The sequence below is a fragment of the Cryptotermes secundus genome, unplaced genomic scaffold, assembly GCF_002891405.2.
Source record: "Cryptotermes secundus unplaced genomic scaffold, Csec_1.0 scaffold1, whole genome shotgun sequence".
NCBI lineage: Eukaryota > Metazoa > Arthropoda > Insecta > Blattodea > Kalotermitidae > Cryptotermes > Cryptotermes secundus.
The window spans coordinates 1,019,497-1,038,457 of NW_019738952.1; the positions used below are offsets into that span (position 1 = coordinate 1,019,497).

Consider the following 18,961-nt stretch of genomic DNA (forward strand, 5'->3'; position numbering starts at 1 on the left):
TGTTCACACGCCGGACATTTCACCGCTGTGAAGCCATATATGGGAAGTTCCGTAGGTCCCTAGATCCCTGAGAGGGATTGGTAACGAAGAGAAAAAAGCACATATCTGATGGAAATCGCATCCCGGACGTCAGATCCTTAGTTATCCATTTAACTGAAAGTGCTACTGCCAAGGGAACGCAGTTTCCGTAATTTGCGCTGCTCCATTCAGTAACATCTGTTCTACTCAGGTTGATAACAGTTCTCGGAAATTGCGGTTGCAAGATTCATTGGTGTGCACCCGCCATAACAGTTTATAGTTATCCAACGGGTAAAAAAATTCCCTGTTTTTTGGAAACATATGGCATACTGGCTCGTTCACACAAGACCGCGATAAACCTGGGACAAAGCTTAAGCAAAGAATGCGTACGTACCGTGAATTTTGAGGCCTCTACAAACACCATATTTTGTAACCTGTAAAGAAAAGGAGGAGGGGGGAGTAAGGATAATCATTACTTACTTACTTACTTACTTACTTACTTACTTACTTACTTACTAATGGAGCTGAGCCCTTCTTGAGGAGCCACCAATTCTGCAGCTACTCAAGAATTTTCCAGCATTTTACGGAACCCGAAGGTTCATTACCATGTTCACAAGACCACTCCACGGGTCCCTATCATGAGCAAAATCAATCCAATCCATATCATCCCATTCTATCTAACATCTATTTTAATACTGTCCACCCACATAAGCCTTGGTCTTCCCAGTGGTCTCTTTCCTTCTGGCTTTCCTGCCAATATCCTATATGCTTTCCTCTTCTCCGCCGTTCGTGCTACATGCCCTGTCCACCTCATCCTCCTTGACTTAATCATTCTAATTATACTTGGGGAAGAGTACAAGTGACGAAGCTCCTCATTATGCAGTTTTTTCCAACCTCCTGTCACATCTCTCTTCAGTCCAAATATTCTCCTCAACACCCTGTTCTCAAACAACCTCAGTCCATGTTCCTCCCTTAATGTCAGAGACCAATTTTCAAGGATAATCATACGTTTACGAAACTACGAGTATGGACAAAAACATACGAAAGGGTAGAGAAAATGGACGAGATAATCTCGATAATTGACGATGCGCAATTTCTCACTGAGGAAGCTTTTTACAGAGCATCCTATACACTCCACAGACCATTAATCGTCATGCATTAAGATAATGTTCACGTTTATCAGTGCATGATGAACCTACACACAGTCTTTATAGCAACACATCCATCCACTCTGGTCCAGCGGCGAAATTTTATATTGAATTCTTTGAAAGCAGAGCCGATATATTTTATGGTACATCATTTCCTTTCACTATCTGTTTGTGCAGCATTGATCAAGTTCCGAATAGACATATATTGCCTCTGGTAGTACTAGCACAGCAATTACCCGTGTTTCAAACAACAAACATAAACAACTGTACTGACTTTACTGAAAATACTGGTCACCACCGAACGATTCGTTTATAAAGCATGCGTTAAATACGGCCCTCATTTTAAACCCCTCTGCTTGTCCTTCTGGCGTGCTTAAAAGCAGGAGGACGAAGTAAATGTTCCCTGCCAGCCTTAACGTTCTAGGACGTAACGTATAAAGTACATTTAAGTGATTAAATGACGCACGAATGCAATGAATTTAAATTGAGCGGCACAGAAACAGTGTTACTGTCACAGTTATTTAGAATGATTCGAAATTATTGTTGCGGTTTCCGTTTATAGGCCATGGAAACCCCGACAATAATTTAGAATCACTTTATATTATAAAATTATTATGTTTGACACAGCCCATGCTCTTAAGTTATATTTAAAATGATACGTTTCGGACTCTGGGTCCGCTTCCGTTGTCAGGCATAAAAAGGGGAGGATCCTGTTCAATTAGGCCCTTTATTAGACAGAGCTGGTGTAGGTCACTAACTGTAACAGGCCCAACTGAGCAGGATCCTTTCCTCTTTTTACGCCTGATGAAGGAATCAGATTCAGCTTCCGAAACATTGTAAATCCTAAATATAGCTAAGATAATCTAGAATATTCAACATAGTTACTTCATAATTAGAGACAAGTCACAAACTTTCAGAGGATCGAAATTATGAAGCTGCGGCCATAACGACTACGGCGGAAACACGATACAATGCCAATTTCAATCCAGCTGTCNNNGTTGAGTTACCACCGAAACGGTTCAGGGAGGGTCTGTTACTTATAGCAACGGTAAATTTATCAAATCTGTGTTGGCTGGTGTAGTGTGAATATTTTACTATCATTAGAATAACGACTGGTAGTATGTTTTGGTGAATGACGTTTGGATTTCTAAAGTTCTCTGCCACACCCGTCGGCTCACTGTGAAGTAAACTCTCCATTTCTGGCGAAAGATCACTTCTTCGTGTTCATATTCATTCCGAAAACACCGCGAAGTAAATATAGTCTTAATATACTCGTACCTTTCAAATGTGATTGTATGAGTATATATCCGCGGTTTCGCATTTGCATACCAATATTTCCTCTGCAATTTATCATAAATATTGTAACGTGTTTGGAGTAGATACTTCCCTGGAAATGCAATAACAGTGGACCGTTGCCTGGAAATGCCTTGAGCAACAAACGCGTTTCCTCAGATGAAAGGACAACAGAGGGTTCGTTGCGATAACAGCGGATTATTGAAACCGTAGAAGCGACTCACTTCCTTGGTAACGGGTATAAAACACGTGAAATGGAACTGCTGAAAACGGTGTTCTCTAGTGAGTCCGCAGAACGCCTATATAAGTGACGGTTTGGTTATGCACCGTGACTCTGAGTCGTAGGAGGCGACGAAAAGGGAAGTCTCAAATCTGAGACTCGGACCTGAGAAAGACTGCGCTGGCAAGGGCCAGCAGAATATTCTCGTACAAAAGACAGACCCGTCCTCTCGTCAGAGAGGTCGCACCACAGAAACAAGACCGTAACTGTCAAACGGTAATAATTATTATCTGTGGGGCTCGACACCAAGACTTACTGAGTGACTGACACCGTCAGTCGCAATGTGACTGTGACTTTGACTTGCACGTTACACTATGTATGATACGGAGGCTTTCCCCCTTAGAGTTCGATTAAAATGAATCAGTTAAACGGCACTTCGTTAATGAAGTTTCCGAGCGGAAATTTTCAACCTACGGAAAGCTTGCTTCACAATGGGCTTTACTTCTTGCCGAAATGAAAAATCCACTGGGATTCTAAACAACAGTAAGATAAAATGATAAAGTCATCTCTGGACTTAATTAAGTAATGCCATAAAGACGTAATAAGGAGTGGAGGTATATAGTTCCGCCTTTCTTAACCTCGGCACTAGACCGGAGGTAAGTGATCAGCTTCACGCTCCTGACGCATTGTCCCCGGAGAAACAGCACCCTTCCACTTTGTAGAGAAGGCCCCGAAGTCGGTCTGGACGTTACGGAGAAAACTGAAACACCTTTCCCCTACCGGACCTCTCGACCGTCCAGCCCGCAGTCTAGTTGCTATATCGACTGCGATCTGCTTGTCAGAAACAAATTACATGGGTACCTTGTACTGCGTTAAACATGTTGTGCTATACTAAGCCCTTGTGATATTAAAAATCAGCAGCGACAAGTGGTAACAAGACATACAGCCCGATATTGAGTTCTGGTTGCTGGCGGAAGGAGATCTGAACGGAAACTCTATGTAATATGACAGACTATGTACGTCTGTTGTGTTCATGTGGTCATCTACAAATGAAATCTGACTGGTGAGGGTCTCTTAAGTTGTTACGTATTGTATTCTCCTTGTTGAAGACACGAATACCGAAGGGGAATCCTATGCAATGCAAAGACAATCCACGCAAGCCGTATTCTCTTATCAAGAAGACTGAACGGCGACGCTCAGTAACACTACGTGTATATATACATATATATCAAAACTAAATGAGGATCCTGTGTTCGTCTACACACGGCGATATATGTAAAGCCAGTACATCGCTTGCGAGTGTGCCACAGTCTGTGGGAAACAAAGGCCACTTCCTACACCTGTCAGCTTCATACTAACACAAAACCCAGACTCTGAAATAATAACAATAACAAATATATATAGAATAAAAAGTATCGCAGAAATCCGCATTGCCTGGCTCGAGCGATATGTCAATTCCAGCCGCAATGCTGACGTCACCCGCCTACCAACCCTCTTGCGCGGGCAGCCCCTGGGACTTACAACCCCCCAGCACCTGTCTGTCATAGCAAACCTCCACTCATCAATCAAATCGATTATGGCAGCCTAGTTAGGCTAAATCAGTAGCATCCCGCCTCACATTCAATTACAATATATGGGGTTGACCGTTATTGTTCGCATAGGTCCTAGCATTTCGCTGGCAACTGCAGAGTCGTGCATTAGAATAATACAGAGGGAAGATAGGAAGCACTGAGAATAAATTAATTTACTGTCAATTTAATTAGTCACTGGTACTAGGACCAGAAGCAACACACTGGGCTACTTGCAAAGGCGTTATTGGATGTCACTGTGGGCACCCCATTCAACCGCCATGTCATTTCATTTCTTTGATTGATGAGAGCTTGTATGTATTTCAGAGATACTACACCGGGTATAGGGCCTTTACTAGGCAGAATGTATGCATTCACATCTTTCCGAGCAATTCCCTCTTATGGAAATATCCTAAAATACTCTGCCCGCCCAAAAAGGCACTCCACAGGATGTCAACCCAATATAATGCAGACTTTTCACAAGGCTAAAATCGAATCTGTCACAGAAATCGCATGGTACAAAAAGTGAGATTTCATCAGTTTAATTTTTATTTTAAATACTTTCTATACAATGTATATATACGTGGTTCTATATAGCCACTCCCCCATACGCCTTCATGGTGTAGTGTTTATTAGTTAAGCAGAAGAACTTTAATTTTTTTTTGCAATGTAAATTTAATGGAATGCCTAGTATCGAAATTAAGAAATTACGAGACTTCACGTTCACTTCCCCACACACCACGGTATGGTGCTTAAACCCAGGGGTGTCAGCGTGTTCCACATATCTAAGTCGCCAAGATTTGCATCGGGTGATCGGGGAGGCCACAATCCTCGATATATCACTGACTTTTCCAAGAAAACCCCATAAAATTGTTCGTAGTGGGTGCCGTTCATCTTGGTGCATAATGTCCTTAATATTTTTCAGTATTCGTCAGTCTGAACGGTGAGGATTGACAACATTTCACATTACGTTCCGTATTTACTGTTTCGTGAGAAAGCACAGGCCCAACTATCCTCCGCACATTAATTACACACCAAACACAAACATCTCAATCATGCAATGTCACTTCATCAACAGCACAATGACTTTTCTGTGCTCCAACGTCTGTTGTTTGGCTCTTCACGTCGTAAAACGAACTACGCCTCCTCAGCAGAAAACGCAAGTCCCGGGCCAAGAAGTCCGCAGGGTACCCGATTCCTGAAACACATTCTTGCTTCATAATCTGCAGAAGACAGTAGTTTTCTGAGGCCATAAATGTAGCAACTTTGTACCAAGGTCAGGCGTACTTTTTTTCCCCAACCCACACTGGAAAGTCATCGGACATGACGACTTTTTCGGGCTTGTTTCTCATCTAGTCTCGAAATCATCGGACTTTTCTTCCGTCAGTACATGTATTTTCGTCCAGCATTGATTTCGTAGAGAGCAACGGCCTATAGTATCGTTGTATAATCATCAAAACATCTCCTACGAAACTTCCTACTGCATCTCCACCATGAAGACGCCTTACAAAGGTGTTCCGCCTATGAATATCTGCTCAACACTACGTTGTATTAGTATTTGCTCCATGCAAGAACGCTTGAGCTACATTTGGGGGAACAAGGAATTTCTTCTACTTAGAGCATGCTCCACTTTAGGGCGATTGAAACAGAAAGACCAGGGAGACTAATTCTCAACACCCTCGTCTTCGGGCCTGAACAACAGAAATGAAATCCAAATGCGAGGACCTTTCAAATCCAGGTCACGTTATTAATATCTGTGTATATAAAAGCATAAGGTTGGCAACGTGTTCTGATAATGTACCCGAAAGAAAGCTATAGTATTAGTTAGGGGAATGACCGCAGTCAGCGCTGTATGCTTTGCCTCTTCCATCAAAAAACTACAGTAGCGGTTACAGGATTCACCAAAGGCAACAGCCGAGATGGGTTCCTATGCTTAAGCCGGTATTCTTTCGATTTTTGCAGAAAACAATGAAACCGGTCACATTCAGTGAAATCATTAAAATGCGTATAATACACTACAGGGAGTGGAAAGCCTTGTAGACAGCAATATGCAGTTTAGTAACTTACAATAAATGCAGCTGTCCTTCCAAAACTTTTGAAGTCACTGAGGACAAGAAAATGGTGTGGTTTGTTTCTAGTAAACTCCCGCCAAAATTCAAGAGACTGCACATTTTCCTTATCATCCCAAAAAGTCCCAACTTCAAAGTAGTTCCTTCTACGCGATTTACAACAAATATTTCAAACATACAGCAACATTCGTGTACTGTCCGGTGCCGCAGATCAACTTTTATCATGCGAAATTTAATTTCTGCCCTTCAGTGACTTTTAAAATGAACTGAACAAAAAAAGTAAAGCTATCCCTGTAACAGGCCATGAAGGCCCACAGGGTTGTGAGACGTTGAGGTTCCCACACTATCTAGACAGTCGGCTCAAAGATGGCGGTAAGGTTGTCAGCCCTACGCGCCGGCCCCGCTTTACTCCCCAGGAAAATTATTTAATTAATTTCTGGTACCCATTTCTGTTAGAGGCTGAGTTGACCCCAGGGCCACAGTGCAGCTGGAAGGATTAGGTCAATTAAAAAAAATCCAATGACCTCATCGGGACTTGAACCCGCGACCTTCCGGCTTGTAGCATAGTGCCTGAACCACCTACGCTACAAATCCAAAATAAAAAAAAATAGGCGACAAATTTATTTTATGATCCTGATCGAAATGTTCTTGTTATAAGGTCAAATGGACAAGTGTAATAAACCCAGCGGGTGGATTTAACTTCTTTTCTAGACGCACACTTGCTGGACCGCTAGAACACGGAGGAGGATGACAACCATGGGAACAACGAAGTCTGGCCACTTCCACGTTCAGACCAGTTCCGGGACTCAGTAAGCCTCTTATCCGATGACCACGGCAGGAAGGGTCTTTCTTTCTTTCTTTGTGTGTAATGCAGCCTGGGTATGAACATGATCGCTTAACATTGTCAGGGCAAGGTGAATAATGCGTGGATATTATCCTCCACACAGATTATTCAATTTCGGTACTTGGAATTCAGTATGCGGTAATGTTTCTGACTTGCATTCTGGAGCAGCCCGGTTTGAATCTCGGCCATGGCACTACTAAATGAGCGTTCGTGGTTTTCCTACTTCCTTCAGGCAAATGCTGGATTGGCAGATCTATCTAAGCTACAATTGCTCCCTTCCTTCCCAAACCATTATGTACCTACAGTTCTACATTTTCTACTCCACATGACCTAAACAACAGATCAGTAACGAGCCGCAGGGCTTAGGCACATCATGAACCATGTTCAGTCGTGTGTTTGAAATACAGTGAGCAGGTGCGTTACTTAAATTAGAACGATGATTGCCTCGGCGTGTGACGCCGTGTAGTCTAGTAGACATTTACCAACGTTTCGGAGGAACAGGCTGCCTCTATATTCAAAGTAATCAGAGTCAAAGTCAAGTTACGATCGATGGTCGGTCGGTCAGCCAGCCATTCTTGGTATCCAGCCCCATTTGGGGCTCATGATCAGATTCTAGAATCTGTCACACAGTTAAGGTTTCGTCGGTGTGGGGCGCCGCAAGTCAGCCAGTAGTCGAGGTCATGGCAGCTACATATGTTACCTATATTTACAGTTTTACATGTATGCTTTATAGACTGTCCATCCCTTGTCAAGCTACGTATATAATATTTACTGTTTTACATGTATCATACATGATATCATGGTAGCATCCATTATATGCACATACGAGTATTATAATGTATACAAGGTCTGCCAGTCTAGGCTTTGTTCAGCCGATTTTGAAAACAAAAAGAAAAAGAAAAAAGGTAAGTCGAGTGGACATAGGAAGAAGTACCCGGGAGCTGGGCGAGCCAGCAGGGGTAAGGAGAATGGTGACCGAACCTAGGGCTAACAAAAGGGTCCGTGGACATTTCGCTCACTATACGCCTCTTCCTCCATACCTGTGCCACTTTCTCCTCATTCGGATTTCTCTTCTGCCTTGACGGTGAAGGGGACGTGTTCTTCTGAAACGTCGAAAAAGTCTTTGTCGCTATGGGAATCTCATAAAAATATGTGGAAAACTGAGCCACTTGGATGATCTCATACCATTGCACTACCTCACATTACAGATATAAACGAAAAGGGACTATTTATAATTACGATCAAAATCTCCAATTAAATTCAAGCACAGATAAGTGAAGCTTACAGTACATAATCACAAACATTTTTCAGAAAATGAAAATTTCCTTCCTACTGGTACACCGAGCTAGGCCATTCTAATAGGGTACCTACAAACGGTTGAGTGGGCCAAAAAATTACAGATACAAAATTTCAATATGCAGTGGTTAATTGAGAAAGTTGTGCTTATATGGATTCGAATTAAAATTTTTAATTTCTTACTCTGTCCTCACAATACCAAGATTCCAATATATGTGTTCTGCATCCACTTGTCCTGCCTGGAAATTTTATCGTAACCACAAAATAATGCACAGAAATAAAAACGACCGCTTTGGTTAGAATTAAAAACACGAAGATACACACACAACCTCAAAACACTTCAGAAAGCACCAACGAACCAGTTCCATGCAGTAAGCCGTGGAAGAAAAAACATTCCGAAATACGAACATTCTTGAGCAGAGCGGCACGTGCACTAGTCACGCAGCTTGTTAGTATGGACACCAGCGCCCTCATCAATCACGGCGGCGGCACAGGAAACTACAGCGTTACGTCATTATGTTGGTATAGGAACTGGCCCGAGAGGAGGAGAGAGAAGCTTCATGCTATCCAGCTCAGTAAATAAGGCCGCAATATTACAAGACATAAACCACTTGCCTGTACAAACATGCAGCAAAACGGTTATGTATGTCTGTTATGTGGGCTTGTCTGTAGATCTAAATGGCTTTGTTGCTGATGAGAATAAGCCACACTGTAAGGCGAATAAACATAAATTACCTGGCCAAAATCAAAGTCTCCGTTATCTTCGTCTTGATGACCCACTCAGAGTTTTTACCCTATTTTTCGGATTTTAAAAAGGGGGTGGCTGACATTTTCAAAATGCAAACACGGTATCATTCAACTCGTCTATAATTAAAATATTTCTACTTTGCATCCTGTTGTGTTCAATAATCGCGTAAACTTGGCTGTCAACACAACATGAAAGTTACTTCATGAAGAAGACAAAATAGATCATATTGTAGCTCTACTGTTTATTATGCGAAGTTGTACGTTACACGTTTCGACCTCTTCTAGGTCATCACCAGGCTTTCTTGCTACATGAAAAACAAACTATTTGAATTGCTTTGTCTTAATATGGATCCATATTCTACAGCCTGATATTATAGCGCATATGCCTTTGGGGAATGCAAAATAATATACCCCTAGTGACGTGCGGCTGTCTGAAATTAAAATAATAATTAGAGCCCGTTACTTTAGGAATATTTATTAGTAACAATAAATTTATTAATGTAATGTGTCTAGGTCATGTAGCACGAATGGGGGAGACGAGGAATGCGTAGAGGATACTGGTTGGAAAGCCAGAAGGAAAGAGACCACTGGGAAGACCAAGGGGTAGGTGGGTGGACAATATTAGAATGGATCTTAGATAGGATAGGATGGGATGGGATGGTATGGTATGGATTGAACCGATCTGGCTCAGGATAGGGAACAGTGGAGGGCTCTTGTAAACACGGTAATGAACCTTCGGGTTCCATAAAATGCTGGGAAATTCTTGAGTAGCTGCAGAATTGGCCGCTCCTCCAGAAGGGCTCAGCTCCATTACAAAGTAAGTAAGTAGGTGAGTAAGCAAGTAATGTGTCTTAAAATTTCTTAAAAATTATTAATTTTTAATAAGCCTTTTAAGCTAAATGACTTGTCAAATTATATGTTTAGTTCATAAATTATAAGTGTATTTCTAACAATAGTCTTTAATATTCTTTATATTAAGCTAAGACCAAAAATAGTTTAAAGTTATCGCTTAGCTTGTGGTTGTTACTAGAATCGTGGACTGACACGCCGTGTGGGGGTTCCCTGCATCTATATATTCTGTCTTGTAGATTTCATCCCTAACTGTCGTGTATATGGCTATCTAAGTACTGACTCGTGTAACCCTCAAATGTACTTTTTGTATTTGTAAGTGTAGAGTTAGATGTTTAATATTTATTTTGTGTGAAGTTGTCCCCCGTTGTTGTGGTACTGTTCACGTAGTTATAACAACACTCTGTAAAATATGGATGAGTATTAAGACATCCCAATTCAAGTACTTTGTTTTTCATATCACTTACAAGGCTTATAAGACTGGTAACTGAAGTCGACGGTATAATTAAGCTACCAATTTCTACGACTTAGCAGTAACAGCCATAAGCTTCACATGAATGATAAAACCCACGGCACCACTTACATTCAAGAACCACCCAATCATCCAATTACAGGCACTGCACAGAGAGATGAAAGCGTTTCGGCTTATAGCGACTGGCCGTATAATTGGACGAGTCCTGAAGTTTTATACCAATAAATGCCCACTAATGGAATTATGAATCACGGGTTCTAGCGGCCGTTTGCGAATCAGTCTGCTTCGGTAACCCCAATGACAGGGAAAAGGGGGTTTCTGGCGATTATACATCTTTGTAAGCCTGGCTTTCGCTTAGTCCACCGAGCTGGTCCTGCCGCTAGCCGACTGATCAGCCACAAAGAGAACATAAATTCAAAGACACAATAGCTCAAATGCGATTTGCGGTAAACAGGAACTTCGCATGTCACATTTCCGTCCCTTTCCCATATAATACATCCTACAAACATGAGAAATAAACAGAAAATGATTGAAGAATATTACAGGCAGGTTTCAACCTTTCTTTCTACTGCTAGTGGGGTGGGAATAAATCCCTTGTACTGCGGCCACTTCTGGCCTACTGCAGCCCCAGATGATAGGTGAGGGTGATTGTGGAGCAATTAGTGGAATGAAGACTGGCAGGGGAAACCGAAATACTCGGAGGAAACCTGCCCCAGCACCACTTTGTCCACCACAAATCCCACTTGACCAGACCCGGGATCGAACCCGGGCCGCCGCGATGGGAAGTCAGCGACTAACCGCTTGAGCTATGACCCCACCCGGTTTCAACCTCACCACGTAAACATTACGCCAAATAAATTAAATATATAACAGAGAAGAACCATACTGCCTTACATTTGGGTTCCTTGTTGCGAATAATTTGATGGTACATATTTGTAGACTATCAGTGCCACACTCAAGATATCTCGCTTAAGAACACTGAACCCTTATATTTAGATTTACTTCGCGTTTCATAATACAGTGCTCACAAGAGCTTTCCACTGGTCCCTATCCAGAGTCAGATCAATCCAATCCATATCATCCCATCCTATCTCTCTAAGATCCATTTTAATACTCTCCACCCACCTACGCCTTGGTCTTCTCACTATCAATGGCATTCAACAATACAAATTACCCGTTACCATGGTATTAGAGCAGAAGCACAAAATACCCGTGAGTGAATTTGTAAGATGATTATAACAAGTGTCGCGTAACTTAGAAAAAGGCCAAGAGTAACCTTGAATGCGCATTCAAGGTTACTCTTGGCCTTTTTCGAAGTTACGCGATACTTGCATTAGCACTTAGCACTTCACTCGATTCTTAAAACCAAAATAACCCCTGTCAACTAAATCCCATCACTATCGAAATGGAGTGGACCTAATCACGGACGAGTTACACGTGACAAATATGAAACCCTACGTCACGAAAATTAGAAAGAAGTAGCGAAATTCTGAACGCCACTTAATCAAACTAATTTGAAACTGTAACGGAACATAAAACTATTCTCAATAAACCGAAACCTAAATGTACACTTTAAACAACGGTAATTTCTTTTAGTCTGCAAAGAAAAACTCTGCTCGTTCTAAAATCTGTACATTTCTAAGGGACCATTTACCACATATAAGTGAGCGCCCTGCACTTTCAGCTCACGACTCCTCACAGCCAATAGCGTGGAAGAGAAATAGTAAAACAGACACAAGCGGGCGGCCTCTACAGGCGTCACACTCATACCAAGTTTCATAGCAGTACTGCAAATGGTTCGTAATTTGCTAGGAGGGGACACTCGCAACGGCAATATGATACCATGAGTCCATTTTCCTTGAATATAAGTAACTTCCGCCAGAAGGAAAGAGACCACTGGGAAGACCAAGGCGTAGGTGGGTGGACAATAATAAAATGGATCTTTGAAGAGATAGGATCGAATGGTATGGATTGGACTGATCTGGTTCAGGATAGGGACCAGTCGAGGGCTCTTGTGAACACGGTAATGAACCTTCGAGTTCCATAAAATGCTGGGAAATTCTTGAGTAGCTGCAGATTTGGCTTCTCCTCAAGAAGAGCTCAGCTTCGAGAGTAAAGAAGTAACTTCCAAGCCGAACGTTCTGAGAAGTCTGGCTGGCTCCATATTCAAGGGGAAAAATCAGGAATACAATGATTAGAAGGGAACTGAACACATTTATATCAAGTAATAGAACTGGTAGCAACAGAAATGAGTGCCAATGAGCGCTATGAATTTATACCTCATCGTATTCTTAGCGCTACATACGTAAAAGGGGTAAAGCTGTCCCTGTGTGTTATGTCATGCAGATGTATGCATTCTTGACTTGCGCAAAATGTGGAGTTGAGCGGTCAGCTTCAAACCCCGGCCGCTTTATCCCCGGTACCCACTGGATAGTAGGCTAGGAAGGCTCCCGAGCCGGTCTGGTCGCCACGAAGAGAAAAATCTGTAGTGTCTATATTTAAGCGTGATTAAGAGAGGGTGTAACCGAAGTGCTAATAAATCCAATCATCCGAATTAGAACCCGTCATTCTCAACACGCGTACCACCCTACACGTGACAGTACTATATTTCGGCGGGAAAATCTCTTGAATGGACGAACTTTCGGATATGACGGGACGCAGATGGGGCGACAAATACTATGTCTGTCTTTACATTTTGATGATGTTATTAAAACTGTTTAAGACGTTCAGGACGAGATCCCGTGACTGCGTACGTTCTGTCGACAGTGAGTATAATTTCAGAGAGGAAAAATTATGTAGATAAAAAAACGCCAAAATTTCGCAACAGTACAATGGTCGCCAAAACAAGAAGCTACTTATACAGAAAATCGTGACCGCATTACGGAGACATGTTTTAAAAGCTCAGAAATGGCAGGTGCCTTTTTAAATTACGGACAAGCCACGGTGTAATTGAACGTAATTACATGTTTCGATAAAGGGAAATTCTGTTCTGTTTTACGTGTATTTATAATTTCGAGCTGCGGCGGGAGCCTTCCGCTACTTTCTCCCGGTTCCCGAAGGTAGCGCCGTCTAGGTAAGCACATACGTTACAAAATCCATTAATAAGACTCACTGCTACAAGCTGTGTAAACATTAACTCTACGAGAACCGGGTTCTAACAACTGCTAATCGGGAGTTAAAACTTTATCTTTTAACCATTACTAGCGATGCCTTAGTCCGACAAAGTTCTACAGTCCGCAAGAACAGGGTAACTTTACAAGACACTTTCAAAGGATGTTTCTAAGCTGGTTATTCCTGATTATTAATAGCTCTATTAGCAGTAGAGCAAAACATACTTAAAAATGATTAAAATTAGTGTTGGATTCAGATGACTGCAATAATTACATCCCATTGTCCCCCAAAACACATTTCATTTTGCTTTACTGTGTAATCGGTATAGCGACTGGCTACGGGCTGCACCATCGAGGGGTCGGAGTTCAAGTCCTTGTAGGTTCAAGAATTTTCTCTTCTCCAAATAGTCCAGACCGGCTCTGGGGTCCAACCAACCTCCTACCCAATGGGTACCGGGGGCTCTTTCTCCGGGGTACTGCTGTCTCGGAATCCTCCACAACACCATACTCTAGCTTCTACACGACTTCAAAACTGATGGCCCCTAAAGATACACTGAAGGGCTATAATTGGTTCTAGCGGACTTCAATACCTTTGTTCCAGTGTCCCAAAATACAGAAGTTTTGATTTAAGAGGTCTTGAATGTTATGTCAGTACCCTTCAATTTACACTTAATTGTTGCTTCCGATGAATTCAATACAACTGTCCAATTTTCCGCCTAATAAAATAATTACTAATTTCGACGACTTGATCATTGTCATCCCAGTCCCCCCCCCCGGACACAATTACTTTAAAAGAGGCGTTATCTCTTTATGCAAATCTGCATCACATACATTTTAAGCAAGACTTGGAACACCTTATGTGTCACGTGTGCTTTTTAATGCGATGGCTGACATACACACAGAAGCCGGCTTAAAACAGCAAGCTATCCGCCCCTGGCTGTATAGACAGCACTTGAAACAACACTCCCTGGGCTTGTGGATCCTACCACGTGTGTACATAATGCCCCGGCCCATCAACTCAATGTGGAAATGAATGTTTTTAAAAAGCAACCTCCCCCTGTAATGGATTTGCCTCACCCGACATTCGTGTGTTTTTATGCTGTTCCCTTTCACAGTATTTTCGTTTTAATTTCGGTAAAATGTGGCGCAGGATATGGACGGACAGCTTCGTTTGAAAACCAGACAAGATACTGTACTTGCTATTCAAGCCCACAAAGCCCAGCGAGTGCGTCAGATTGCATTCAGAGCGCGCGCGGGAGGTCCTACATCCGACTGTATTACTGTAGGGGTCAACACATAGGACAGGCCCCCTACCCTATGCGTTCTCTTGCCTTCACCAATACTAACGGGTATATTCATCTTTGTTAGTTCCTGTTATACCTGTATTACCACATTACGGCATATTACATTTTCGGTAACTTCGACCGCCTGTTGTCTAGTGGTCAGAGTTCCTGGCTACAGATCCAGAGGTCCGGGTTCAATTCCCGGTGCTACCAGATTTTTCGACTAGTGGGTCTGGAACGGGGTTCACTCAGCCTCGTGAGGATAATTGGGGAGCTATTTCAAGGAAATAGCGGCTCCGGTCTAGAAAACCGAGAGTAACGGCCGTGGGGATCCGTTGCTCTGACCACGCGACACCCTCTATCCGCAAAACTTGGCACTAGCTTCGCCGACAAGCGGCGGTCGCTCGGTCGGTATAGTTGGCTTGCGGACTACAGGCCACGGAGTTTCCTTTGTTTTGTTTTTTTCTACTATTCAGTTCAGGAAAACCGCTGCCTTCCTGCTCGTACCCAAAAATGGAAATATTGGAATATGCACAAATATAATTTTGCCCGTTGCCTTGCAAGCGTATAAAAATTCGCTCCTCTCTAACAAAAGAACATAGATTGAAAAGAAGGCGCTCACAAGAATATTTTGTACCAAGAAAAAGGGTAACAAAGGACTTGAGAAAATTTCATTATTAGCAACTTCGTAATTTCTATCAGCGAGATCAAATTAAGGACGATAAAGGGACCGAGAATGCGGAAAGCATAGAAGCTGAGAATTGCATACAAGATATTAACTGTAAAGCCTTAATACAAGATACCACTTACGAGATGTAGAAGAAATAATAATATTAAAAATTATCATACGAACAAACCTTTAGAATGTGGACTGTATTCAAGTGGCCAAGGATGAATACTAGCATATTTCCAGACTTGCTGAGAGACTATCAGCTTACTAAACAGTATTCTGCTGTAATTACTATTATAATGCCATAAATTTCGCATCATTATGAAAATACTGTTACCCAAACTTCTGTAACCCTACAACGCCCACTGAATTATCTCACAGGAAATTCCATTGTTAACGGCACAATGAGTCATAAATGGGTCAGTCTTGTAATACGAACGATGTTCATAATCCTCTCCACGGGCTACATACTCCAGTTTCACAAAAAGAGACTATGGAAAATATGGAATGTGATCACCCCCACACATTCACACATACACACACATGCCTATAAAACGTACACATGTTACAGATAACCGATATGTATACTGTGACGTATATACCCATTGCTAGGCAATGACTCGGTAAATACCCGCGATAAACACCCCTCAACAATAGAGAGGCTGTCTTCTATGTGGTCCGCTTTTCCGTGGGGTCCGTGTATGGTTGTAAAGAAGAATTCAGGTGAGCAGCATAGACGAGTAGAGCCTACCGGGAAATGACCTTGGAATTGAACTGAGTCGAGTCTTTGGAACTGGCAGCTGCAGAATGCCAAGAAGGGAATTAGGCGATGCAAAGAAGACTTCACGTGTCATTTTCAGTTACAGTGAAACTGTTATAAATCCGTTGCCAGGATACGACTTGTGAAGACTGAGAGCCTTAGTGCGTGTGCAACGGTGAACTGTGTAGTGTATAGATAAGCAATAGCTCTGTAATGTCTGCAGTCCCGACTTGTGTCAATAAGGTGAATCATCCAATCCAGAACCCGTCTTATAAGTCACGCGCAAACCCCCTAAATCGTGACAAGACGTGTTGTAACGTGTGACGTATAAAAGTATCCTTATTTGTTAGACACCGAAATTCATAGTAAAAGAACAAAAATATAATTGAAGTCATGGCTGCCGTTAACCGCGTATGTTACAATAAATACAAGATTGCCACAAAGTGTATTCAGATTTTAATTAATAAATAATTTTGAACCACAGCATGTTTCAGCCTCAAACGGCGATTTGCAGAGGCGTCCAACATTGAAAGAAGTCTTTAATTATTTATTAATTACATTTCAATATACGTAATGCCACTGTATTTAATCTAACAGTAATCAAAGTTTACAGTACAGTGGGGTCTATATATTTAGAGCTGAATTACGTATAAATTTGATATAAAGTGACCGGATAAGCGTTCGGTACTCTGAGAGACGCACTCGCTCGCCGCTAGGTGACGGTAGGTCTTCTGAAGTAGTTACGTCAAAAGGTGCGTCGTAAGGCATGCATCTCCTTCAGATGTCTGGCTGTTTACTGATGTGACATTGATGCAGTTCCTAGTGATCATACTGTAGTTATACGCTGCTCTGCAACGCTGATATAACATAAATACTAAATCTGTAGATGTAAGGTAAAGGTATCCCTGCAACAGACCGTGAAGGCCCACAGGATTGTGGGACTTCAAGGCTCCCACATTTTTATAGACAATCGGCTCACAGATGGCGGTGAGGTTGTCAGCCTTACGCGCCGGCCGCCCTTTATCCCCAGGAAGATTCCTGGTACTCATTCCTATTAGAGACAGAGTCGACCCCAGGGCCATAGTGCGGCTGGAAGGATTAGGCAAATTGGAAAATGATCCACCACATCTGGACTTGAACCCGCGGCCTTCCGGCTTGTAGCATAGTGCCTCAACCAATTACGCTACCGCGTGCCCCCAATACTAAATATGTGCTTGATATTAATCACAGACACATTGAAACTAACAGTACATCAGACGTCACTGTTGCAACGGGTCTCTTCTTAATAATAGCGCACAACAAAGAAATAAGAACGATAGAAAGAANTGTCACTGTTGCAACGGGTCTCTTCTTAATAATCATCATCATCATCAGTAATCTGTCAAGCCGACAGGTCCACAGTCTCTTTCAAAACAATTCCTCCACTTAATGCGATCTAGAGCTTTCTCCTTCAAATGACAGTATCCTCTTCTGTCCCCAAGGTCATCCAGCATCTTCTTACGTCTTCTTCCTCGTCTTCTTGTCACTTCTATCCGCCCATCTATCTTTCCTTCGATAGCTTCTTTTAGAAGGCAGTTTCTGCGTAAAACATGACCAATCCAATTAGCCTTCCGTTTTCTTATTTCATGTAGGATATTCCTCTNTGACATTGATGCAGTTCCTAGTGATCATACTGTAGTTATACGCTGCTCTGCAACGCTGATATAACATAAATACTAAATCTGTAGATGTAAGGTAAAGGTATCCCTGCAACAGACCGTGAAGGCCCACAGGATTGTGGGACTTCAAGGCTCCCACATTTTTATAGACAATCGGCTCACAGATGGCGGTGAGGTTGTCAGCCTTACGCGCCGGCCGCCCTTTATCCCCAGGAAGATTCCTGGTACTCATTCCTATTAGAGACAGAGTCGACCCCAGGGCCATAGTGCGGCTGGAAGGATTAGGCAAATTGGAAAATAATCCACCACATCTGGACTTGAACCCGCGGCCTTCCGGCTTGTAGCATAGTGCCTCAACCAATTACGCTACCGCGTGCCCCCAATACTAAATATGTGCTTGATATTAATCGCAGACACATTGAAACTAACAGTACATCAGACGTCACTGTTGCAACGGGTCTCTTCTTAATAATAGCGCACAACAAAGAAATAAGAACGATAGAAAGAAGGAAAGAAATGATGGATGAAGGAAGAGGGGAACATACGAAAAACAAAGCCGGGTACAGCAACGACCTGCAAAAAAAAAAAAAATAATTAAGCTGCATAAATTAATTAGAACATTGTCAATGTAGAGTTGTGCCAATTCCAGAGTGCCAACTTATTCAGTCCTACACTAGAACACAATCATTAAATTGGTTCTTTAAACTGACAGGGAACAGTGTTTTGGACGGTCTCGTAACGAAGTGCTCACGCCCTAATGAGGCAGGCTCTCCGGCCGTTTGAAGATTGGCTTCATTATGCCTCTGCGTGCCGCTCGTAACATCTGCTAGAAACATTTCGAATGCAAAATCACTCTTCACTTTGCATTGTTCCCACAGTCGGGACCTGAGACTATTGTAAGATAACACAATCCCTTCAAAACGCAGTAACTAGGATGACACATCATACAAACGCAA

At 42.4% G+C, this 18,961-nt stretch overlaps 1 protein-coding gene across 18 annotated transcripts in view; it reads right to left on the reverse strand.

Annotated features, from left to right (window-relative positions):
• The window catches only part of LOC111871350 (CUGBP Elav-like family member 2), a 1,228,155-nt gene that overhangs the window by 654,191 nt on the left and 555,003 nt on the right, over nucleotides 1-18,961 (reverse strand). Inside the window, exons 1-2 of one of the 18 annotated variants that reach the window (XM_023864402.2) lie at nucleotides 8,640-8,884; nucleotides 8,201-8,263 (exon numbers count right to left, since the gene is read on the reverse strand). The exons of 15 other annotated variants lie outside the window; for them this stretch is intronic. In XM_023864402.2, the coding sequence (XP_023720170.1) occupies nucleotides 8,201-8,220 (20 nt within the window). In that variant the 5' untranslated portion in view covers nucleotides 8,221-8,263; nucleotides 8,640-8,884. Of the gene's footprint in view, nucleotides 1-8,200; nucleotides 8,264-8,639; nucleotides 8,885-18,961 lie in introns of those variants that run through there. 2 more of the 18 variants (XM_033754219.1, XM_033754220.1) reach the window with 2 other exon arrangements.